Source organism: Mytilus californianus, unplaced genomic scaffold, assembly GCF_021869535.1.
Source record: "Mytilus californianus isolate M0D057914Y unplaced genomic scaffold, xbMytCali1.0.p SCAF_2, whole genome shotgun sequence".
Classification (NCBI taxonomy): Eukaryota; Metazoa; Mollusca; class Bivalvia; order Mytilida; family Mytilidae; genus Mytilus; species Mytilus californianus.
In genome coordinates this window covers 126626830-126652621 of record NW_026262668.1, presented here as the reverse complement: position 1 = coordinate 126652621, position 25792 = coordinate 126626830, and the positions used below count along the sequence as shown (strand labels likewise).

The window sequence follows — 25792 nt, the reverse complement described above, 5'->3', positions numbered from 1 at the left end:
TAAAAAAAATTTATGGAGTAAATCATATATAATTTACTTTTTAGATAATTCACAGAACATTAATTTATTTACTCTGTATTATGAGAGTAAATAGAAAAATTATGCTTTCAAAACTATTTTATAGTTAATTCGCAAATTTTTATTAACTGAGACTATAAGATTTAATAAAAGAACTATACTTTCAAAAATTGTATTAAGTACATTTTCAATTATTTATTTAATTATTCATTGCTGCCCCTCCCATCCTTGCACCCACTCTCAGGCATCCTATTTCTTTGCTTGGTCCTTCATCACCAGTTGATATCGTGCATTGTGTATGAGGAACACTAGCCTTCTTGTTTGGAATTCTATTTTAGACATCAGGTCGGATGTGATTCTGTATATCTTTTGTATTTTTGTAATGTCCATTAATACTTGAATTGTCATTTCACATGTAAGGTCTTCTTCACGCACATCCCCATTTGCGGTAAGAAGGTTGTTAATTGTTTGTAGATATGGATCTCGCAAGTAATTCCAAGCTTCACATTGTATAAGCAAATGTTCTAATTACAGAGTCTCTTGAGACTCTTGAGACTCGGTCTGATTAGTCAGACGGGGCACGTCACAATGGGATAAATCTGTTATGGGATTCTCATTGGTGAATATTAGCTTATTCCGGAAGAACATAGGCTGAAGTAAGTGTTCATTCAAGTTGATTGTGAAGTGTTGAATCAATATTTTAACGAAGCAAGGTCATACCAAAAAATTGATTCAAATTTATTGAGTTTTGTTCTGTCTTTATTCATTAATAATGTTTGCAGCACTGAGATATAAATATTATGTTACATACTTTCGTATTTATAACTAATTTGTGTTTTAAATCAGTTTCTGAGTTACAAATACAGTTAATCACTCATGTGTATCGTTATACAGGATAATCCTATTACACACTTATCTATAAATAGCCGAAATAGTTGTTTTGTTTTAAGGTGTATAAAATGCACACGTCGTGATTTAAGTAATAAACGCTATATCAAATATACCGCACAGTCGTTGTCGTGATTTTGCAGAGCCATTTACAAATGTTACGTTCATAAAAACATGTACATATATGACGAATCGCGTATGCTTCTGTCTGAAGTAATCACAAATTAAAGATAAGCAGGAACATAGATATACTGTTCCCGGAAATAAGTACCTATTAACTGATCTTCTCAAAACCATTCAAAAATTCTGACAACAGGTTTATTCAAATAGACTTATTTTCTATTAATTATAATGTTCTTTTATCCCGGGTCTAGTATAGCTAGGATAGTATAGAAGAGGGGTTGATTAATGTATAGACATGCGTCGAGTTACTTATCACGCTACCGTCCAGCACGGTACAATGAAATTCTGATGACAAAACAAATAACCCTCCCTTCCCAAAAAAATTACCTGCATTAATCTTACCTGCATTAATCGTGTCAAGCTTTTTTTTCTCTCCTTTGGAAATTGACCTTAGAATTCTACTTCTAGTTGACCTTAGAATTATGCTTCTACGGTCGACTCCCAAAGAGGAAAAGAATAAGAATTGATAGATTAATACTGGTAAATTTTTCAAGAAGGGAGGGATATTTTAAACACAAATGCGTCGGTAACATGAGGTCCGTTGGCTTGTTTTTCACAAACCCGTAAGGTGTTCTGAAAGCAGGAATATATATATATAAACATGTATAAAAAAAATTAAAGCTTTGCCAGGGTTATTTGTGCAAATAAAAGGTGTATTATAAATAAGACAGCAACCAAATTAACAAAGACTTCCCAAAATATGCAATCAACGCAAAATTCCTTAAATAGCAAAATCAAAATACACAAATTTAGCAGACTTTATGGCAATGAACAGAACAAACTCCATTTGCTAACATCGTAGAAAACAATAATCACAGCTTCATGTACATGTTTGTATTATAATGTTTTGACAACAAATGGTATATTATAGTTAAACTTTGATCGATGTATTTGCCATGGTCCAGAAAATTAGACAGTCATATATGTATAACAAAAAAAAAAGATGCGATTTGATTGCCAATGAGATAGATATCCACTATAGACAAAATGACGTAGATGTTATAAATATACGTCAACCTAAACAAAAATCATACTGCATTGCAAGCTGAACAAGGATCCGACACGACAAATCAAATATAATACACTACAACAAACGACAACCAATGAATGAAATCTATGCTTATTTGATTTTGCCACAGCCACACTTCCTACATGGCGGGGTTAATATAAAAATAAGAAGATGTGATATGATTGCCAATGAGACAACTCTCCACAAGAGACCAAATGACACAGAATTTTAAAGCTATAGGTCACTGTAAGGCCTTCAACAATGCACAAAGCCAATTTCGCAAAGTCAGCTATAAAAGACCCCGAAATGACAAATGTAAAACAATTCAAACGAGAAAACAAACGGACTAATTCATGTACAAAATAATGAACGGAAAACAAATATGTTACAGAGCAACAAACAACAACAACTGAATTACAGGCTCCTGACTTGGGACAGGCGCATACAGAATGATGCACATACATAACCATGTTTGCGGGTGCCCAATCTGGGACTTTGGTGTTAAAGCGGAACACACATCAATAAAAGCGCTGTTCCTTTGCTGTTTTTTTGTGTTTTTTATGACTGTGCATGAACTGACTTTGTGTCATGGATGGATATCCCTTACCCTTTCTTTTCTATTACGTAAGAACTTATTGCAAAAATCAGTTGAAAAGGCGTTTACTCATCAGATTGATACAGAGCTAAAAAATAATAATAAGAAAACCTATATAACCGACTTTAAACCGATTCACTCTATAAACATTATTCGCAGGAACTATGTACCCTTACAAACTAATGGAACCTGCTCAAGTAGGATATAGGGACAATTAGTTCCGCTTTAATACAGATTTAGGAATAGAAGTTCCGTCATAATAATAGTATCAAATGGAAACAAATATTTTGGAATATTATTTCCACTGGAATAAATATTATAGTATATGTTCCTAACGGAATAAATTATATAGAATATTTGTTCCAACAGGAACAGATATTATGACATTGTTTATAACAAAGTTTCCAGTGGAACTTCTGTTAGGCGGAACAAGTATACCTTGACAGTGGACTCTAAACCATTTTTGGTTGATTTATCTGACGGGACAATTAGTAAAAGATATTTGTCACACTTTTCTTTATCAAACACAAACAAATAAACAGAGAGTAAATAAATGACATGTCTTAAAAAAAAAATTAGTCATAAAAAAGTTTACCGAAATCAGTACAGGCAAAAACCCAAGTGATTCAGAAATTAGGCTCTTTCCACGGGTAAAAATAGCCACGCACAAAAAGAAAATTGTAACTCTTAAAAAACATATTGGCCTTTCCAATGTTCTACTTTTATATGCAGAGTAATATTTTGAATGGATGATACTACAAATTAAAAATCATTTTACAACATAATAAGCTAAAAAAAAACGGCAAGCTTTTTAGAAAAGCTATTACTTGTTGTTACCAATACATGTAATTAACAAGTTCCGGGTCGAATCCGATACCGATACTAATAGTATATGTCTTATTCTTCTCTTCGTAAATTCCCCCGTTATCGGAGGACCCGTGTCATACGGGTATTAAAAACCCTTAATTTTAATACTATCTATTTTAAAATCAAAAATTAAGAATTAAAAAACTTAAACAAAAATAGTATCTATATTCTTTCTTAAAATATTATTGTCCTAAAACAATACAGAAATTAAAAAAAAAGCCGTAATTGAAAACTATTTACACCTATAAGTGAAAGTGAATTAAAATCCAGGCTATAGGTATAAATAAGGCGTAGGCACTTAATTGAGCCACGAATCCTCGATGTCACGGGTGTTTTCTAGTATATATTTATTATACTTCATGTCAAAATGCCAGATTTTGATTGGTTAATACGAGGGAGACAATTTACTCTATTCTATGGTAAATACTCTATTACCCTTCACGGAGACGCTTGATCAAGTGTGCGCTTTATTAAATACGACTCTATCCTATGGCAAATACTATATTACCCTTCACGGAGACGCTTGATCAAGTGTGCGCTTTATTAAATACGGATGGTTGTTATGTACAAGACGTCATAGTTTATTACTTTGAATTTGAAATTTAATCGACAGTAATAACAGAACATTCAGTATAATAAATTAAATAACACATATCTGAGAGGGTGATAGAGCAGATTGTTACCCCTCGAAAAGACATTGTCAACCTTGGCTTCGCCTCAGTTGACAATGTTTTCTCGGGGTAACAATCTGCTCTATCACCCTCTCAGCTATGTGTTATTTATATAATATTCGCATAGAAAGTATTCAAAACATCAACGATATTAAAAAAAGGAATCAATAAATATAAGTACCTATAAATATTTCGGATAACAGATATCCTTCATCAGTATGATTATGATGATGTAAAATGAATCATATCAGTATTCTAAATTAACTAGAACAATCTTTAACGTTATACGAAATAAAAACCGAACCACGCTTGTATCATTCTAAAATTTCAAAGTTGATGCAGAATAAGTATTTACAACATAGACTGCTTAGATATGCATCCAAAAAGAATAGTAATGTGCGATATAAGTTGGTACAATTTTAAAAATGCACAAGTGACGAAAGTTAATGTCTTACAACGCAAAGACTGTGTATATATACAGTCCCAATGAAAAGCACTGTCCGATTTTAACTGGCATAATTCTAAAATTTCAAAGTTGAAGGTTAAGAAATTACAACATTGGCTGCTTGTTTATAAATCCATAATGAATAGCAGTGTTCGATTTGAACTGGTGTAATGCTTAAATATCGAAAAGACTAAGGTTAAGTAATAACAGAGGCTGTGTTTTCATACATCACAAATAAATAGCACTGTGCGATTTGAACTGGTTTAATTCTAAATTTCAGAGTTGACGAAGGTCATGAATTACAATAGAGACTACATGGTTATACAACCCAAAATGAATAGCACTGCGCAATTAGAACTACACATTTTCATTGATCCCATTTGGTGCCAGCGTTTTCAATTTTCTTATCCAAAATATTTCCCGAGTGATTATCTCCTCCTTAGACCAAGCAGTGTTGTGGTCTATGATGATAATAGTCAGTCGATTGAGATCTGTATTAGTGTGACCAGGGGATCTAAAATGTCGATTGAGGGGAAGGTCTTGATTGCATTCATAGTCACTACAATGGCTGTTCATACGTTTGTGAAATGACTGTTCTGACTCAACAACATACTGTTTAATTTATCTATTGTATACAGACTAGTTTCAATCTTTATCAGTCATGAGAGTTTTCTAAAATTTAACATTTTACCTGTTTTATCTATTTTATCTTTATTTTTAATAACCTTTACTTCCTGATTAAAATTTGTAAGGAAATCTGTGTAATTTGTACCTAATTTCACATTGTAAATAAAAGGTGCTTATTCTACTGTCATTATTCATGTATTTTGAAGAGGAATATATAATTTCACAATTACCTTCAAAATCAAAAGTTTCTACATCATCTGCATCCTTTGTTCCTTTAGCATGCAAGTCGTTTGTGTACTGTCTGTGGTCTAAACTGTAATTATCACATCACTTGCATAACTATATTACTTTTATAAAAAAGTGATGTTGATTTGAATAGGTATGTTTCCGAACTTTATAAATCTAAAAAAAACTTCCTCTAGTGCATCATACCAACTGAGACACTTCATAGGCCCAGACAGAAAGTTAGTTTGTCAAATACCAGGAATTTGAAGATCCAAGTGTTGAAGTTGTTTAACTCTTTAATTTTTTTTTAATCTAAAGTCCAGATAGGAAGGAAATTTTCTAATTTCCATTCATTTAAGAATTGAATGCTTCTTTTTGTCAATTTATTGGGGTGTATAAGCGTTGACCGAAGTACATTTTGGATTTTAAAAATGTGCGCACGGTCAACGCTTTTACAACCCTTTAAAATTACTAAAAGAAGCATTCAATACTTGTAATTACTTTTTTTTTGCTAGGATCATGAAAACACGATTTCTAACAAGTTTTTCTTTTATTTACCTGTGCACTTTATTGGGGAAGCTCGTGTCATCATGAATGTTACAATTCATTTAAGAATTGAATGCTTCTTTTTGTAACTTCATTGGGGTGTAAAAGCGTTGACCGAAGTACATTTTGTATGAAGCGCGGAAGCGCTTCATTCTAAAAATGTGCGCACGGTCAACGCTTTTACAACCCTATGAAGTTACAAAAAGAAGCATTCAATACTTATAATTACATTTTCTAGCTAGGATCATGAAAACACGATTTTTATCAAGTTTTTATTTAATTTACCTGTGCACTTTATTGTGGGACCTCGTGTCATCATGAATGATAAATTTTATTGTGTAATGAAGTTGATGAAGGAATAACGCGAGATTGCAGTTAGCCAATCAGAATAACGTATTATAATGAAACATACATCTAATGTAATTATTTTGAAATGAAGGTTAATTTCAGATTGACGCGAGATAATTGTTAGCCAATCAAATTAACGTTTTATGATGAAATATACATGTAATGTAATTATTGTACAAAAATGTATGTGCTTTAATTAAATTGATATTGACATTTATATCTAGTACGAAAAAAATACGAAATATTCAGTGGAATGTATATGCTTTTACAATATAAAGGTTTACAAATCATTTAAAATTACCGTCTATCATTGCTATCGTCTATGAAATGCTTAAGTAACGTCTTTTTTTTACCGGTCTTTTTTTGTATGTATATTCACCTAAGAACTTTGAACTTTGAAAGGGTGAGACAACTTTCAAATAAAGACCAAATGACGTAGAAGTTAGCAACTTTAGGTCACCGTACACAATGAGCAAAACCAATACCGAACAACAAGCTATAAAAGGCTCCGAAAAGACAATGTAAACAATTCAAACGAGAAAACTAATTGCCTGATTTATGCACAAACCAGAATTGTTTTTTTTTTTATTTACAACAACAAACAACAATCACTAAATTACAGGCTTCTGACATTGGACAGGCACATACAGAAAGTGGTGGTGTGAGACATTTTTGCGGGAACCAGCCCTCCCGTTACCTGGTACAATGGAAAATTGGACATCATAAGAACAAATATGCCAACCTAAACAATGATAACACTGCAGTTCTAGGTTTTGATCACCATGTGCCCATATGGACAAATATTTGCTGTAGATAGCCCCCAAAAAAAGTCTATCAAAGAAAGGGCAGTCATTCATGACCACTTTAGATTTCACAATAAATTGAAGAATTAATTGTCAATGATTTAATGACATAAAATTCTAACCTGAACAAAGACTTCAACAACTGTTCCATTTCTTCGGCTTTTTCGTGCCACATTGTTGCACAACATGCATACAGCATTTTCCTCTTCTCGGTTCCATTTGTTTCATCTTCTTCTTTCTTTAGAATAAAATCATTTTACATGATAACAAGCATGTTTTTTTTAATTAAGTATCACAACAAACCAGTAAAGTCTGAAATGAACTCTATTTTACTAGACTGTACTGATTTTTACTCAACCATTCTGAATTGTTCTGAATTTTACTCAATGTTACTCGACTGTAGTCTAAACCATAATGCAGTTGTAACATGTACTCGACCCTTATCTTGGACACATTGAAAAATCTGAACTCATACTCGAGCAGGCTGAAACAGTATTATCCAATTCTCGATCTGTACTCGACCTGTACTTTACCAGTTCTCGACTTATTTTCAGTGTCTTAACAATACTTGACAAAAGGACAGAACCATACTCGATCCAAATCTGAACCATAGTCGATTAAAGTCTGAAGCTTACTCGAACAATAAACCTTTAGCTTATCAGTCCTGATAATATAACTTTAGTTTATTCAACAGTAAACCACTACAAATAAATAAAATGCAAATAACTATGTTATTCTTGAATTAATTTTCATATTCATTTCTAATATATTTAAAGATGTGTTATCTCCGTTTAAAATATTTTTTTTTTATTGTATTTAAATTCTTTTGAAATTTTTATTCCCATGACCAAGCTTTAGAATACTAAGTAAATTTCTTGCATGGTTTATCAAACCAAAAACCTTTATTACATATGTGTGATTTTGCTTATCTGACAAATCACTTTCTAATAAAGTCAAATTTCTATCCACGGTAAACTTGTAAAACATTAACTCTTAATAGAAAAAAATAAGAGAGATCGATTAAGAATAGGTCGAAGATTGTTAAGAATTGGTCTAATATGGTTTCAACTTGGTCGAGTATGGCTTAGACTCGGTCAAGTATGGTTCAAACTTTGGTCGAGTATAATTAAGACTTTGGTCGAGTATGATTCAGACTCTTTGAAATGGTCACAAACTGGTCAAGTACAGATCCAGTACAAGTTCAGACTGTTTTAAGTATGATTCAGACTACAGTCGAGTAATATCGAGTAAAATTCGGACCAATTCAGTATAGTCGAGTAAAAATCATTACGGTCGATTACAAATAGGGCCCATTTCAGACTTATACTGCGTTGTAGGCTAAGTGTTGATTTAACTACCTTCCCTTTTAACGTTTTCTGATAAAATGTAGTACTAAATGCATACCTCAAAACTTAACATTTTTATAATATACAATAACGGCTATCTGAGGAGGTGAACATCCATAATTTTTAAATCTTGGGGCTTTTTTCCCAAACGTGTTATGTCCGACGGAAAACAACTCGCAAAAGATGACAAACTTTAATTTCCATCGACTATAATGATCGTATTTGTTTTATTAATTCGAAAAACCCGTAACTAGATAGAATTGAAAATTATCAGACGAGAAATCAGTAGAGAAAGGAATATTACAACTACCAGACATCTGCAACATAAGAATTAAAGCAAATCGAGTGACATACATTTTTAATCAAATATAGAAGACTGCAGGAAATGAACTAGAAAAGGAAATTAAAGGTTTTCATTATGTGTTTAATTACATTGTCACCCTCTACAGGTGAATTTGTCAAAGCAAACTTTTTAACTATGAACGTAATGTGATCTTGACTTGAACCAGTCCGAATCATTCTTTAATGGTAATGTTTGAAAGTAAGACAACAAACGACTTTTCACTGAATATAGGGTTTTTCAGTTTACCTGACTCGTCGCAAGTGTCAAAAGCAATCCGAAGCATGAAACTTTGGACTCAATATTTAAAGGTATTTAGTCGCTAACTTTTTATATATCAATTGCAATGTGAGTTGGGGAAAATCGTCGCAATCTAATCATCTGTCGTATTTTATTTAAAAATAAAATTAAAAAAAAAATAGATAGATTCGCTGCTCTTCTATTTTGTAGCTATTAGCTTCAAATTTCGAGTTTAAAAAAAAAAGATATGTGACGGCTTTGTTTGTTCTGGTGTGCATTTAGTTGTATGCTATTTAAAATTATACATGTGGCTTGTCATCCAAAATGTTGTCTTGAGTGGACTATTACTCCAGAAACGAGTGCAACATTATCATACTTTACCTCAAATTATATCATACCGCTTTTGAGTAAAACCTTACTTTTCGTTTTCCAGTAAAGCTTTGTGTGGCTATACTTATCATAATTGCTTTAGTCTACTTCGTTTTTATTTTAAACATCGGACATCATATTTTCTATTGTACTTCCTTGATCAAGTGCTTTTTTTAACTTTAGATAACGGTACTTGGTTTAGTTATTAATGTACTGCTCTTAAGTTATATTTCTTTAGATGCTCTAGCCTGTGAATTTTTCAATACATGTTGTACATTTTCAGACCCTCTTTAACATTGATTTGGTTTAAACGAGGTAATTTTATTTTATATTTGTAGGACTCGGAGGTGCGATGGGGACGCTGAAGTGCGATGGTCCACGCCGAAGTGCGATGGTCCTTTCGCTGAAGTGCGATGGTTTAGCATGCTGCTTGAATATTGTTACGTTTTCAAATACAATGTTACTTTTAAAAATACAACATGGATTCGCAGGCAAGGATGATAGGAATGAAAAATTAAAATGTAACGAACGATTAAAGTCCAGAACAGTTTTGAGCAGTACAAGTGGAGGTTACAAAACTATGTTAAACCATTTCAGGCGGCAAATCGTGGGGAGCAAAGCAGCTGAAAGATGAACTTGGTCAGTATGCCACAAACTTTTTGCACAATATATAAAATATATTGATTTAGATATAAATTTTGACTTCTTTTCAAGTATGCGTCACGTGATTTTGTGTAGACAAATGATAAAATTAATCATTAGCAAAGTGTTTGCTATATTAAGTTGATATAATGTTGTTTTATTCCCGAGATAAATCCTGCTTTGTAAGAACACTGGCACTCTACCATAATTTTATTGTGGTTACAGTGTTAATCTTCAACAAGTTTGGCCGAAATAAACCTGACTGGTCCCTACGTGTACTTCCAAATTTCTCCACCTCAGCGAGTTGCAGCTAATTTTAAAGTTTTTGTGGAATACGTGACACGTCACGCTATAAGTCAAGCATAAATATAATTGGCTATTTTTTACTTCTTTGACACTGTTCCGACATCAGATAAATGGATGAATGATTGTTGGGATAAATTTCTAAGTTAGTCATGACGTGAACAAATTATATTTTATAAAATGAGATGGACCCTGCTCAGTACTATATATAGACACATACGCTGGACCTTTTTTTTTATCGCCCATGAACACCCCATAAAAAGACATTTTCTTCCACTCAAACCCATTATCCTTATCTGAACCATCCAATCTATTTTCTGACTCCATACTGCTATGTGCTTATCGGAGAATTGGCAACTGTAAAATTAGATTTAAAAAAATCTTTGGTTTGACCTGAACAGAAATTAAACGAGCTTCCAAATGAGAGGCTAGCAGCTACTTTGGTCAAATCTTAATGACGTTATTTCATGCAGCCCATGTACATTTTGCTTTTTACTCAATGTCACAGGAAGACCATCGCACTTCAGCGTAACCACCATCGCACGTCAGCGTAGCTATCAACAAGTTAACGTCACAATGTCACCATCGCACTTCAGCGTGCTAACCAACGCACTTCAGCGTGGACCATGGCACTTCAGCGTGACCATCGAGGTTCGGAGTACCATCGCGGTTCCGAGTACTACATATTCACCATTGAGTACAGCCGTTTTTAAGATGTATTTGTTACTAATTGTGTAATGATTACCGTGCCTAGAACTATGTCATATTCTTTGTCGCTTCTTCGACGATTTAATGCCAATGAAAGGTCTATAAACATTCCACAATAGAATGGCATCACAAATATCCTGTGCAAATATTAAAATATCAATCTTATCAATTGAAATTATGTTTTGCATATACCTAAATATTCCGACAGAGTTTAAAGATCCATTTACAGATTGAAAAAAAAACTGTTCTGTTCATTCAATTGATGAATTAACATTTAAATATACATGTATGGTAAGCATTGCCTTTAGATAATGAAATGTATTATTGTTTAGTTTTAACGATGTTGTATGTAAAACTGTCGAGAGTGGATAAATATCGTATTGCACAAGATATGGTGGTGGAATCTGTTTATCTAATGATTTTTAAACGATATGCAGACAAACTCAATCATTCTTTTAGAATGAACTGCAAAAAGATGTGTTCTTTCTATGTGACGTCATCAGGCATGGTCACCTTTTTTCATGACGTCACAATAGGAAATTCAGACGAAAACAAGGAAATTTGACGCCATAATCGTACTTTGACCAATGAAGAACTGAGATCAAATGAAGCACACGCTGATTAAATAAAAATGATCAACGGGTCAGGAAAAGGATACATCGTGTAAGAATTATGAAAGTTTATTATAACCATGGCAATACATTACATATTTCTTATTTCAAACGATAAAAGGGCTATTTTACCCATTATTGAGCAGGTTGAACACTGTAAATAACTTACCTCGATGTCTCTCCATGCTTGCATCCATCAACTTTCCATATATGCCTTGTTATGAAAATCATGGAGACAGTAAATAATATGAACGCAATCAAGATTTCTAAGCAACTTTTTGGTAGCCTATCAATTCCTCTCACACACCAGTCAGAAAAAAATAAGTCACATGACTCAATTTTTAGAAAATTTGGATCATACATTAGACCAACTAAGGACATAGTTGTAACAATTGGTATCATAGTTAATATAGGACTGAAAGCGAACCTTTGACAGTTAATGACACAGACGATTTTGGAAGCTTTGTAACACAAATAGTCACATACAATGGTAACCATAGCTATTAAAAATGGCACATGACCTTGGCATATTGAATTTCGTCCAAATTCTTGCGTACCAAATAAAGCATATAAAGTCGACATTCCATGATTAAAGAGAGATTTGAAACCATCAATTGAGTTATTTGATCGTACACAAAAAACAGCAATTACTACAAGAAAAGTTATAACAATCTTCCATATGCTTACAAGGCATGTTACCTTAGTCCGGCCAGTTTGTAATTCGAATTTCAGCTTTTTAAAATGATTCAAATTTTGAGAGTTCTGTTTAATGCTAATAAAGTTTTCCCAATATTTTATAGAAACAAAAATGCTAGCTATAACAAACAAGCCGACCATCAAATCATGTTTTATGTACCAAGCAACAAATCCAATTCCAGTCATTTGAAAAACCGCCCCTATAACAGGAAATATAACTGAGATCTTTTTGGACTCGTTGCACAAAGGAAAACTGTGAGAAACTTGAGTCCCTTGTCTGCTTGCCAGTTTATCAATAACATCTAATACAGACGGTATCACTGCTACAGACATATAGACAACAGAAGCAGATGCAGGATCGAATACAGGTAATATGACGAATGCTAAGATTGTAAGACCAACAGAATGGATTGTTTCGATAACCAGTGCCTGAAAAGAATAATGATTTTGTATACCATTCACTTCTACAAATCGTCTGCCAACGTGTGATTATTATTTCATTTATAGCAAATAGTATTTTCATTAGCAACTGTAACTGTCAGAAAAAGGATTGAAATACATTTTTATTTGATGAATACACATGTATGAAAAATCGCTGATAATTTTAAAATGTATCATAAGTCGTTTTAGCATTCCCATTGCTGTACACAGATTAAATAGCAATACCTGTTTTAGGTTTATATGGAAATTAGTAGCAACAGATTTTCCCAAAAGGATATTATGCTGTAACCTTTTTTTAAACAGATGTAAATGTGTGCAAATTTGAAAAATACCCGTTTAGGGTAAATATGACTTTTCTTCACTAAAGTGTCCAGATTAAATCAACCTGTTCATTTATCAATACAATTGACATACTTTTGAACGGCTTGGATAAGTTTATTATTATTGCAATTTCAGGAGCCAAAAAAGTATGGAATAACTAATCGAGGAATTCAAATATTGAAAAAATATTCAACGAGTGACCGAGCAACACATTAACTCACAAATGCGCGTAACGCATGAGTTAATTATTAGTGTTGTTCTGTCACGAGTCATATTTTTCGATATTTGAATATATTGATTAGTTATATTTTTTATTACATAAACAATAGGCTTTTTAAAGCAGAAAACACTAGAAGCTATATCTTTTTGTATGCATTCACAGTTCGCTTTGATGCAATTTCATCGACAACGTCATGACCACACCCATGTTGTATGACGTCAGAGGAGTGAAATTATCGAGTTTATTTCACATGTGAAATAATCGGTTTTTCATTTCACTGTGAACTCATGGTAATTCATTGCAACCAATGTAATCATGGCTTTTTATCATACCTCCTCCTTTATATGTATCAATTATTTTACTGTATATTTTGGAAAAGAATACATGTTTTTTTCATCTGCCCACTATACGTACCACAAATAGTATTTTCCAGTTAATTGCTTTATTCGATTTAAAGCAAATTCTAAAAAACGTGGAAAAAAATGTTAATAAGTAGGGTGCAATGATGACAAGGAATACTGCCCATATCCAAGATTCGTCAACCTGAAAAGCGTCCAATTTGCAAGCTGTTGTGTTATTTGAGGAACACCGAGAACAGTTGGACTCCAACAAACCACCGAGTGTACCAAGTTTGTCCCTGCCTGACGGTAATGGAGGACTCGTGTGCCATATGAGGATATGAAGTGATATTCTTGCAACAAATCCACTGCAGATCACTATGATAAACAGAAATATGGCAAAACACACTTTTAAAATTTTCTCTGGTGTAGGACAATTCGAATCTCTTAGTTGCTCCTCATATGGGTCGCTTTCTTTTCCGGAAGATTCAGTGCTACAATTTCAACATCATACAATGTTTAAATTTTTTCGTTTCTTTAACTGATTTTTATCATTTCAATGGTGAAATTTACACTTTCATTAAGATGAAATTTATCGAGCTATCCAGAAAATAACAGTTTTAGTAAGAAACTTGAATACTAAACGGAATTATTTATGATAATATTTTGACACACAATTGTATCTTTAAACAATCAACTTGGTTCAATTTCGTCAACATATGCTAAATTATATTGCTGATGAATTATTAGTTTGAAGGTCAAAAACTCAACTCATGTAACTCCGTATTCATGCAACCTTTAATTTGACCTTTAGTCGGGATGGATTACACATGTGTTCAGCATGTGGACAGGATGTTCATTTATTAAAAATAAAAGAATATCAATATAGAAAAGTAAAACAAGGCAGAAATCAGAAATAACCTTATTCTTGCACTTACCATTGTTCCAATTGTCGTAACTGCAATCCCACCCAATTTTCGCCGAATGTGACCTACCGAATTAGTCTTATCACCGGGTTTGTACTTACATGAGCAACACGACGAATGCTACATGTCAAGCAGGATCTGCTTACCTTTCCGAAGCACCTGAGATCACTACCGATTTTTGGTGGGGTTCGTGTTGCTCAGTTTTTAGTTTTTGTTGTGTTTTGTGTACTGTTATTTGTCTTTTGGTCTTTTTCAATTTTTTGCCATGTCGTTGTCAGTTAATTTTCGACCTATGAGTTTGAATTTCCTTTGGTATCTGTCGGCTCTCTTTAATTAAAAAGAATACCGAAATATACATTTGTAATGTTGATTTCAACCCATCTATTACTTACTACATTACCATTGAAACTCGCTGTTAATTGATCATTGTGATCAAAGCATACCATGACCTAAAACTAACACATTCTCATAAAAAGCGCTTAAATATCGTCAGCCTAGTTATCTGGAAAGTTTACAGTTAAGACATTAGCGATTTTCTTTCATTTCATAGGAAACGTATGTAGAAGGATTGTTGATTAAAAAAATATTCGACATTTGTCTTAAAAATACAATCTTACTAACTAATTGGTTTTTTTTTGAGAACAAAATATATACGTTAATAAGCGTTTTGTTTCTGTAACAGCCAAAATAACAGCTATATAATTAAGTCTTTTGATATTTATGTTGTATTTTGTAGTCGTTTTTTGTTTTGCCATGACGTTGTCTGTTCGTTTTCGACTTTAATATCCGTTTGGTATCTTCCGACTCCTATTTATAGAATGTCGTTGTGCAACGAATGATTCTAAAACAACTCAATCATTAAAATGAAAATTTCTGCTGTGTTTATACCAACATCTTATGCATACGTTAAATAAGGCGACAGTAGTTTACCGATGTTCAAGTCTCGTAAATCGATGTAAAAAGGCAAATCACGATACAATAAAGACATTATGCGAATAGCATAAATTCCAAAAGCAGAGAGATTTGATGCGTCGACAGGGTAAGTGTATACTGCATGATTCAACCGACATGGGAATTCAAACTCAGTCAAAATATCACTATCGGGAATAGGACACAATTAGTCAAATTACAGGGGTCTGTTGTTCATCTTGTTGTTATTTAAACGAGTGTTTAAACTTAACGAGTCGTTACATAACGAGTCGTTTATTTTCTTTTGTACAACAGTATTTAACGTGTCGATTAAATAATCAATGCGTTAAAATTTTATCAACTGATTAATTAAGTGATTAAATAAAACCTACCCATCAAAGTTGAACCAAGCAAACTGAAAAGGCTTAAGAAGACAAACTTTACAGTGGCAGAAGAGGACTTATTTCAACAACTAGTTGAAAAACATTCAAATATTTTAAATGGGAAATTGACCAATACTGTAACCAATAAATTGAAAAACCAAATATGAGATGAAATTACAATAAAAATAAAAGTACGAAACACATGGAGAAACACTACAAGAGTGGCCAAGGCATTGTTTTCTAAACACAGAACTGAAACATTCAAAACTGGGGGAGGACCAGCTCCAAAGCCACCCACCACAGCAGTGGAGAGGGTTATCGACCCGATGAAGGACACTACCAGCTTCAGGGGGATTCAGGGTGGACTTGAAACAGAATCATTCCAGATAAGTAAGTAATTAATATTTAGCACATAAGAATATGTGCCCAAATGTTTTTCTTCCCTAATTAGAATTTCTTAAGGCTCTACCCTTTTTATTGCACTCTGTAAAAAGTGAACTTGGACAGTTTCAATCAACTACATGTTTTTATTTTACATAAACATACAATTTTTATGGAAGGCTAGTTGGCAATTGTTTTGAAGGTTTATTTTTATTGTTACTGTTAATTTTCAATGAAATCCGATGAAAATAACAAACATATTCGTAGCCTTTTTAATCCCGGGATACACAGTTTCCCTCATTCAATTTTGGTAAAAGTTTGCTCCGCCGTCACAACAAATAGGGGAATTCCCAAATATCACGTGACTGAAAAAAAAGAAGATTTTAACCAATTTTTTATTACTTAAATGATTGCCAGCGTGTTTCTTGTTGGTTTGAAGGTTTTCCTCTTGTTTAACTATTGCAAGATTGCATTTGTTTAAACTGATATCGGTTTAAAAGAGTTATTTTTCAACATTTGTTCACAAGTGGCAGGTACCCGCCACGTCGTCTTCAAACTGGTATCTGTTGTTAGATTAAAACGAACCACAATAGATAATTTGGAGCGAAAACCATTCATGATTTATAATACTGAAACAAATACGGACTGGTTATTATAAATCATTGCCCCCCCCCCCCCCCCCCCTCCTATAAAAAAGATAAATAAAATACCCAAACACAGTAAGTCAGTTTTTCTCTCATTTATTACAGATCCACATACTATCATTGCAACATTGCCAGAAGAAAATGCCAACCAGGAGTTGTTTGAGTCAGCAGCATCAATAATTGGCAGTCCACCCCCTCTCAGTCCACAAAGTCCATCTCTGCTGAATGGATATGATCCTATTTTAACACAGACAGTTGTTGAACTTCCATCAGATAAACAGAAACAAACAAATAGGACAGAAAAGCAGAAGTAAGTTATAAAGAACTCTTTTAAAATATGACGTTGTGTAAACAGGTTTCGCTAGTTTATTTGGTCAACACTTCTTTCTTGTTATAAAATTGAATTTGTCAATGCATGTTTATATTTTCAAACAATGAACCTCAAAGTGAGATTTTGCTATCAGTTCTTCATGACAATGCAGTCATTAATATCACTAACCGTGACAATGTTTCAAACCTAAACCAACAAAGTATTGACAAATTCTGCTAAGGACATAGCTTTATGTTACAGTGATATATCTCCTTATAAATACTTTAAATGTGAATTCATGACGGGACATATCAAATTATTAAAAACAAATGGTTGTATTCAAGTCATGTCAGCACCGTAGTAAGTCTCGGGGGAACCACTTCAATACTTAATTGATAGGAGTGCCGCTGGGTTTCTGTTACCCCACCCTTTTCATATAATTTAGATCTTTAAAATGTATACCTTTTCCTATATTGCGTAGGTAAAAATGTAACCTTTCCCCATATTGGTTGGGTTTCGTGTGGTGTGGTGGAAAAGTGGAATATTTAAGGCTAAGATTCTGTATGTAATGTTTACTTACGGCGAGACTTTCGGCTGTGAAAAAAATGACATGGCTTTTTATATACAAGTAATTGGAATTTTTTTACCTTATCATATATTTGTGATAGTTTTCCTCACCTATTCACATATTTTCAAGCCGGAAAAGTGACCTATTCCAGTGGCACGTCCTATCACCTTGTATATAGGAAGTGGTCCCTTAGTAGTAAGTAGCTATTTGGTTGGAAGTATGCCTTGGTATCGATCAATCAAAAAAGTCATCAAATTATAAAATCTTTAAAAAAATACATTATGTTTTTTTTATTTTTAGGAAAGTGAGAACACCCTTGAAAAAGGTTACAGTGCAAGATATTGATGACCTACAGTATCAAGCACTGCATAGTAAATTGAGAAAACAAAAGAAGGAGAACGTTCAGATGGACCTATAGCTAAGAAAAGAAAAATCTATAACTCCAAATAGAACTATTACAGAAATTAGTGGGTGACAATTCTGAACAGGTCACCCTCTAACAGGCACCTGCCTCTAAGTTTTAAACATATTAAATACATTGTTATATTGTTGATTTTTATTTTAGAAATTATTATGAGGCCAACAAATTTATTTTGTGAACAAACTCCTATGTAGAAGAAATTAGGGATTACAATTTTGCCACACCAAATGCACAGTTCCATCTTTTAAAGAATCATAAGTGATGCCTGAATCAAAAACTTATAAACAAATGACAAGTATTTCAACCAAAAACTCAATTATTTAAGGATATAATTGTACAACAGCATGAACATAAAGCTATCTTCTAGGTTTCATTATTTTTACATTTATGACAGCTTGCAAGGAACGAAATATGTTTGGATCCTCGCTGCAACTATTCTATTTGTACCTTCCCCAAGTCGGAGCCTGTAATTTTAATGGTTGTCAATTGTTAATGTATTTCATATTTGTTTTTTGGTTTATTTTTTTTTATAATTCTGGCCGTTTGTTTGACTAATCTGAATTGTTGTACAATTGTCTCACTGGAACCTATAATTGCTGATATTGACGACATTTGGTCTTGGACTAATTGTTGTTTCGGGATACCCCGTCGTCTTATTGGCAATCATACCACATCTTCTTATTTGTATACTGAAGTACTTGGCTATTGAGTTTTTGATTTTCTGGGCGACTAACTGCTCACCATTTACTGTACCAATTTTGCAGCCGAAAATGCACACTTCCTCTCTTGACTAAATGTTAAAATGATCTTGTAAAAATATGTTGCAATTTTCAAATATCCTCAATTAATGACAGACAATTGATGAACATATGGAAAAATAAAAACATGCAATTTATTAGGCAAAAAAAGTGGTAGCAAAATGGTCCCGTATGCCTTTTCCGTCCTGTTGACCATTATAGGGTGGCATCTGTGGTTGATTGTCCATTAATTGTTCTTTTGCAACGTCAGGTTCATTCCTCATGATGGCAATATTGTGCAGAATACCACAAGCAATGATGATTCGGCAAGCTTTATCTGGTTTCATTCTGATCTGGAATACAATTTGAAAAAATTTATTTCTAATTTTGAACTGTGACAGAAATACTATTTGTAAGTAAGATCACGTTGCTCATAAATAAGAATAAGAATAAGAATATTTATTATTCCAATCAAGGGCCCTTGATGGGCAGCATGACAAGTACACATGAATAAGTCTGAGATAAAATAAATCTATTATGAAAAAAATGACCTTCTTTTCTAGATAGAGAAACACAATGTGACATGTGCATATTCGAAAACACTATTAATGAAAAAAGGACCAAATCAGGGATGAAGCTGAGCAAATAGTCCAACTGTTTCATTCACAATTCATAAAAATTATAGTAATGACTAACTTGGAGCATCTACCCCAACCGGACCACCTGAATTTACCGAACCCACATTACCAATTTTCCAACGGGATCCCTGTTCTCGGTATAATTTTAGGGTTGTGATCTGTGTGATGAGTTGTCGATTGTGTTTTTGTCCCGGCTTGATATTTTACCTGTTTCCGAGGTCAGCTTGATCGGCCCTTATACAACTGATTTTTCTGTTTTCTCGTTTTTCTTATATATAAAAATAAGGAGATTTGGTATGATTGTCAATGCGATAACTATATATCCTGCAAAGTTAAAATGAAGTGGATGTAAGCAATTATAGGCAACCGTACGGCCTTCAGCAATAAGAAAAACCCATATCGTATAGTAGGCTATAAAAGGCCCCGACATAGAAGAGGGCAAATATGATTACCTCAACTTAGATTTAAAGAAATAGAAAAAATGTAATAATGAAATATTTAGTAGACAGCTCTCACAAGAAAAAAACCCCATAACTTTCAATTATAAGGGCATACACTATGTCAAGTATTCATATTACTACTATGATTATGTGTAAAGAATTATTTGTACCTCTGATCCTAGAATATGAAAGCGCTTCTTCCATATTCCAAAAGTCCTTTCTATTGTTGACCTTATTGAGCAATGCCTTGTGTTAAACCTTGCTTGACCTCTACCAGCAGCTGGTTGTCTGTATGGTGTCAGCAAAAACTGTCTGCAGGGATAGCCACTGTCACCTAACAGCACACCTTGTCCAATTCCTTGATATCCATTCTCAAGATGTTGTCCTATGGCTGAGGTTCTGAAAATATCAGAATGATCCTGGCCACCTAGCACTGATGTTGGTGAATCTATCTTTAAACAAAAATATGATAATTCAAAAATGGGAAAAGGTAGGTCCAAAATGTATTTGTCAAAGCAAAGCAAGGCAGTGATTGTGAATAAAGTAGTTCCACGGTCATTAAAATATTGGCCGAATTTGCAATGTGATGAAAACAAGATTATTCAGATAAAAAATACATAGCATCGAAGTGATGCTCCCTTATTAAAATTTCAAATTTATTGAACAATGACTGGCTAAGTGATTGGTCACTATTTCCCTACCGGAGGGGGGGGGGGGCTAAATATTTTGATAATTGGACAATTATTCTGGTTTTTTTTTTTTAGGGGGGGTTCTGTCTTTTCTTACAAAAACATTTAGAGGTAGATCCAGAATTTCTGAAAAGGAGGCACACTATTTGTTTGTTTATTTCTCTAAAGGAGGCCGGACCGAATTTTACCCCCAAATCCCTGTAAAATTTGAGAAAAAAAAAAACAGATAAGGGGTGGGTGGGCACATCTTTAAAAACTATTGTGATAAATAAAATTTATGTTAAACATAAACACTTAGCAGTTGAATATAAATCTATCTCATGATCTATCATACTTGAAAGTAAAAAGCAATTTACGGATCCAATAAAAAATATATGACAAGATTGAGTTGTCTTTCTTTTTACGTCAATTTTCTAATTAGCTGATAACCAGTTAAACAGAAAACCAGCTAATATTGTATATGGTCAAGGACGATTGAAGATATCAAGAAAAAGGACGCACACATAATGCATGTTGTAAACATAAAATAGGTAAAATATAGTGTTTTAAATTACCTTCATGGTCACAAATTGCTTGTACATTGATGCTGTGGAACCCCTTTCTGCTAACAAATGCCGGTTCATCAACGCTAGGCCCAGTAATCCGTATGTGGGTCCCATCAATGCATCCAACCACGTTTGGAAAACCAGCCTTTTCGTAAAATCCAGCCCTTATTATGTTCTTTCTCTGGTTATCTGGCCACGATATGAACTGATCCTTTCTGGCAACTAACGCCTCCGTCACATGGCCAATCACCCGAGACACAGTTGATTTGTCAAATCCCATTGTGTCCCGAACAACTTGCAATTGAGATCCACTGCCATAAAACCGCAAGGCAATCATAATTTGCTGCTCTACTGAAAGTGCTGTCTCTTTGTTTGTCCCACGCTCCAGATCTGCTCTCATTAAATCAGACAAGTACTCAATGGTCTCCTTTCCAAATCTATACCTCTGCCTTAACTCCTCATCAGTAAATTCCCTTTGAAGAGGGTCAAAACTCGAAAATGTCGCTCCCTTCTTACCACAGGTGGTTGAAACATAACATTGACTGCCATCTTAGATTGAGGTTTATCAACTGTTTAAAATTTAATCAACCTCAATGAGGTCGATTAAATATAACGACAATTTGACAATTTTAAACGACTCGTTAAATTTAACGACAAGTTGAAGAACATGATAAGGGACTGATTAAAATTTAACGCAGTGATTAGTAAAATTTAACGACTCGTTTATTTTAACGACAAGTTGAACAACTGACCCCAGATCAGACGACGAGATACTAGTATCTAAAAATCTAAGACAGCGAATACATGTTGCTAGGAAGTTGAGACACATCGTATCGGTCAACCAATTCGTGATAGTGACAGAAGAACTTGAAAAAAATGAGAACAACACGTTATAAATTGCATGCGTCCGAAGCACTTTTCTGGATTTACCTTTATCAGGAACGCTCAAAGCCGAATATTTGAAAGCCAAGGATCTATAAGAACCGAAACAGTTGAACAGCTATATTAACCAAAAAGGACCTAAAAAAAGTGAAGATTTCAGTCGTTTTCTTCAACTGTTGCAGCAATTATTTTTTAAGGAGTACACACCTGTTAGTGAAATCCGTATAGTGTGAACATGCAAGAGTGTAAATGAACATATTTTCACCAAAATTGGAACTGAAAGCTACCGTCTTATGAACATCATATGTTTCCTACTATGTATCTGTTCTCTATTTATTTATTTTATTTTTGTATTTAATTTTGATGTTATATTTGTTGTTCTCGTCGGATTTTGTCAAATGTCTTAACGTATTTTCTGTTATATTCGTGTGTTATGGTATAGATAATTAATCACCCCCTTCATTTATTAGATTTCAGTTTGGTTCAACGAAATTTATACGATATATTTGGTTTACAGTTTGATTCAGAAGAAACACCGACATAGCTAGATAATACAATTAATTATCTAATTACTACCACAATTTGATATTAATAAGTATTGTAATTTTCATTGTTATTAATAAATGTAATGGCAGTATTACAAATCTATCTTGAATCAATCCTAATCCTATCTTATTGTTGGGAAATATTTTTACAAATTCATATGTGACGTCACTTTGTGTGTTTTTTTAGAATTTCAAATGTGACGTCACTTTGTGCGTTGAGGCTTTAGCTAACTCGGCTGTGTATTTTTATATGTTGGATTAAGTTGTTTTATGTAATGTATCCGTTTTTATTCTGTAGTTAGTCCCCACTTTGGTTTTATCATGTATATCTATTATATAGTCATTTTATAATAATTACTGTTTGCAAAATTATAAATTATTCTAAATAATAAGGATGTTCTTGTCCCAGGCAGAAAATCCTGGCCGTGTTAGGCGCAACTTTTTGGAAGTTTTGGTCCTCGGTGCTCTTCAGCTTTGTACTTGTTTTGGCTTTCAAACTTTTTTTTATCTGAGCGTCACTGGTTAGTCTTGTGTGGACGAGACGCACGTCTGGCGTATTGAATTTTAAGCCTGGTACCTTCTGCTAGCTATTATTCGTGTGTTTCTTTGTCCTATATGTTCTCCCATTTATTTGTATTGTGGTCCTGTCATGTGATGTTGTCGTTTCGGTGTTGTGTTTGACGTTGCCATAAAAGCAGGAGGTTTGGCATGCCACAAAACCAGGTTCAACCATCCATTTTTTTCTTAAAATGTCCTGTACCAAGTCAGGAATATGGCCATTGTTATATTATAGTTCGTTTTTGTGTGTGTTACATTTTAATGTTGTGTTTTTGTTGTGTCGTTGTTCTCCTCTTATATTTGATGCGTTTCTCTCAGTTTTATTTTGTAACCCGGATTTGTTTTTATCTCTATCGATTTATGAGTTTTGAACAGCGGTATACTACTGTTGCCTTTCTTTACTCTAAACCTTAGGAATTTCGTATATATCCACATTTCAACCCGTTTGACTAGTGAACTTACAATAAGTATCAACTGTTATCAGATATTGACAAACTAACAATGATTGTTATATTGACTACTTTTAAATGGTAAAAAGTCTTTGTAAGTCACGAGGTTTGATTTGCATGATAAAAGGAATAATTTGCCAATTTAACACAATTCTTTGAATTCAGAAAGCTGCAAATCAGAGAAACCATTTTGCAATAATCTTTTAAGCGAGAAAAAATCAATCAATGAACAGCGAAACGCAATATTTGACAAAGTTTTGACAATTCAATACGTATCTACTTACGCCTCTGTGCTTTTACTTTTGGGACTATTTGTAGGAATTGTATCAGTCATAATTGGTTCTCTAGAAAAAATAAAGTGATTTTTTTACAATTGCCCACCGTTTTAACAGTTTACATTTTTTAATCATGCTACAACCAATAAGGATGTGCTCTATGTTCATGAAACAAAGTTACGAGCGGTCGTCTCAGTAACAATTGTTTAAATACAAATTTTCCAGAACCACTTTTCGATGTCACAAAACGTACTCTACTACACGAAAAACATATGTGGTCTTCAAGGGAGCTTTAAGCATGATGTTTGTTTTTCTGCTGTTTTTTTTTTATAAACAAATATAAATTTTATGGTTATTACTTAAACAAAAAACAGCATAATAAAAGCAAAACAAGACATCTAGAGGTCACTATTCGGTCTTCATCAACCGACAATGTCTGTAATACAAATATCATGGTCTCATTCGACATGTGTCCAGGTAATGAATAGAATCAAATATTTCATCAAAGAAAAAAAAAGACCGGTTTTATTTTGAATTTACACTCGATTGAATGAAAGGTACGTTTAATCGGTAGCAAGCACCTATTCGCCGTACAATATCAAGAGTTTTGTCTAATCAGTGAAAGATTAAAAGATAGAGGTATTAATATACAGTAAAAATAAATCTAGAAGAAGTCCAATTTGATGTTGATATCATTGTTGCTATCCGAAAAAAAAAATAATTGTCGTGTGCATATAATAAATTTCATACGTTTACAGAAAAGAAATGAATTCTAAGGTACAATTAAAATCATTCGTTGAAGAAAGATAACACTTGAACAGCAAGCAAAGGACAACTTATTTTCCTTATATAATATACTAAAAAAGAAACTTTGAGCAACACGAACACCACAAATACAAGGGTTAATTCCGGTTTCAAAAGTGGTCGAGGTCTTTGATTGAATAGTGCCACCACACGCATTATTTTCAAAAGAATGTTCACCCGAATAATTAAGTTGTAATATTCAGCAGCTCTGCGATAGCTATATTAACGCCTGAAGAATTAGTCAATGGAAAATCGTCAATTACCATTCGGAATTAGCTCTGGATTTTTCTATTTTGATAACATTAAGCTGTCTGCTGATGGGCTCTCTCACCCAGAAAGCACCTATCAAAATCTGTGATTCGCGACACATTTTTATCGTATAAAAAATTCAGGCCCTTGCAAACGGGAGAGTCGATCACGGGGAGGGACTGAATTATTCGGGTTGTACGAATGTGGAAATAGTCGGCGATAAAGGTTTATTCAATAGAGGATTGCCAAATGTCGCTTGTCTAACCATAGCATGAAACATACTATTCATATACACTCGATACTTTTATTCACATACCCTTAAACATGACCGAGAGAAGTTTTTGAATTAAAACAAAAAGGAAAGAGGGGATTAATTTACAAGACATTATCAGTTGTAAGAATATTTTTGGCTGATTGAATCATCAGACTGCAAAATTTCAATTGTCTTTTTGATAATTTATCAGTTCGATTTGGTCGCATACTCTTTTTACCATGAGAATGCGATCGACAAGAACTCGTTACCATAATAGTTTTACCTGATATATCACTGGGACATTGTCAGTTATTTTTGTGTAAATATTAACATAATCATTAGTCGTTTAGACATCCTAAGTTTTACAAGATTTAAATTGAATGCAC

General features: G+C 33.4%; 2 protein-coding genes and 1 long non-coding RNA gene across 5 annotated transcripts in view; 1 reads left to right on the top strand and 2 right to left on the bottom strand.

Annotated features, from left to right (window-relative positions):
- The window catches only part of LOC127730941 (chitin synthase chs-2-like), a 134871-nt gene that overhangs the window by 50870 nt on the left and 58209 nt on the right, over window positions 1–25792 (bottom strand). The window contains exons 2-7 of one of the 3 annotated variants that reach the window (XM_052239568.1): window positions 24110–24169; window positions 13877–14294; window positions 11954–12909; window positions 11211–11310; window positions 7348–7463; window positions 5534–5616 (exon numbers count right to left, since the gene is read on the bottom strand). The exons of 1 other annotated variant lie outside the window; for it this stretch is intronic. In XM_052239568.1, the coding sequence (XP_052095528.1) occupies window positions 5534–5616; window positions 7348–7463; window positions 11211–11310; window positions 11954–12909; window positions 13877–14294; window positions 24110–24159 (1723 nt within the window). In that variant the 5' untranslated portion in view covers window positions 24160–24169. Of the gene's footprint in view, window positions 1–5533; window positions 5617–7347; window positions 7464–11210; window positions 11311–11953; window positions 12910–13876; window positions 14295–24109; window positions 24172–25792 lie in introns of all 3 variants that reach the window. One more of the 3 variants, XM_052239567.1, reaches the window with a different exon arrangement.
- Window positions 1–25792, top strand: part of LOC127730944 (uncharacterized) — a 151598-nt gene that overhangs the window by 87260 nt on the left and 38546 nt on the right. The gene's annotated exons all lie outside the window — the stretch shown is intronic.
- Window positions 19211–20569, bottom strand: LOC127730950 (uncharacterized). The gene is made up of 2 exons (XR_007995392.1): window positions 20328–20569; window positions 19211–19432 (listed from the first exon to the last, which is right to left on the bottom strand). It is a non-coding gene; the product is annotated as an uncharacterized LOC127730950 (long non-coding RNA).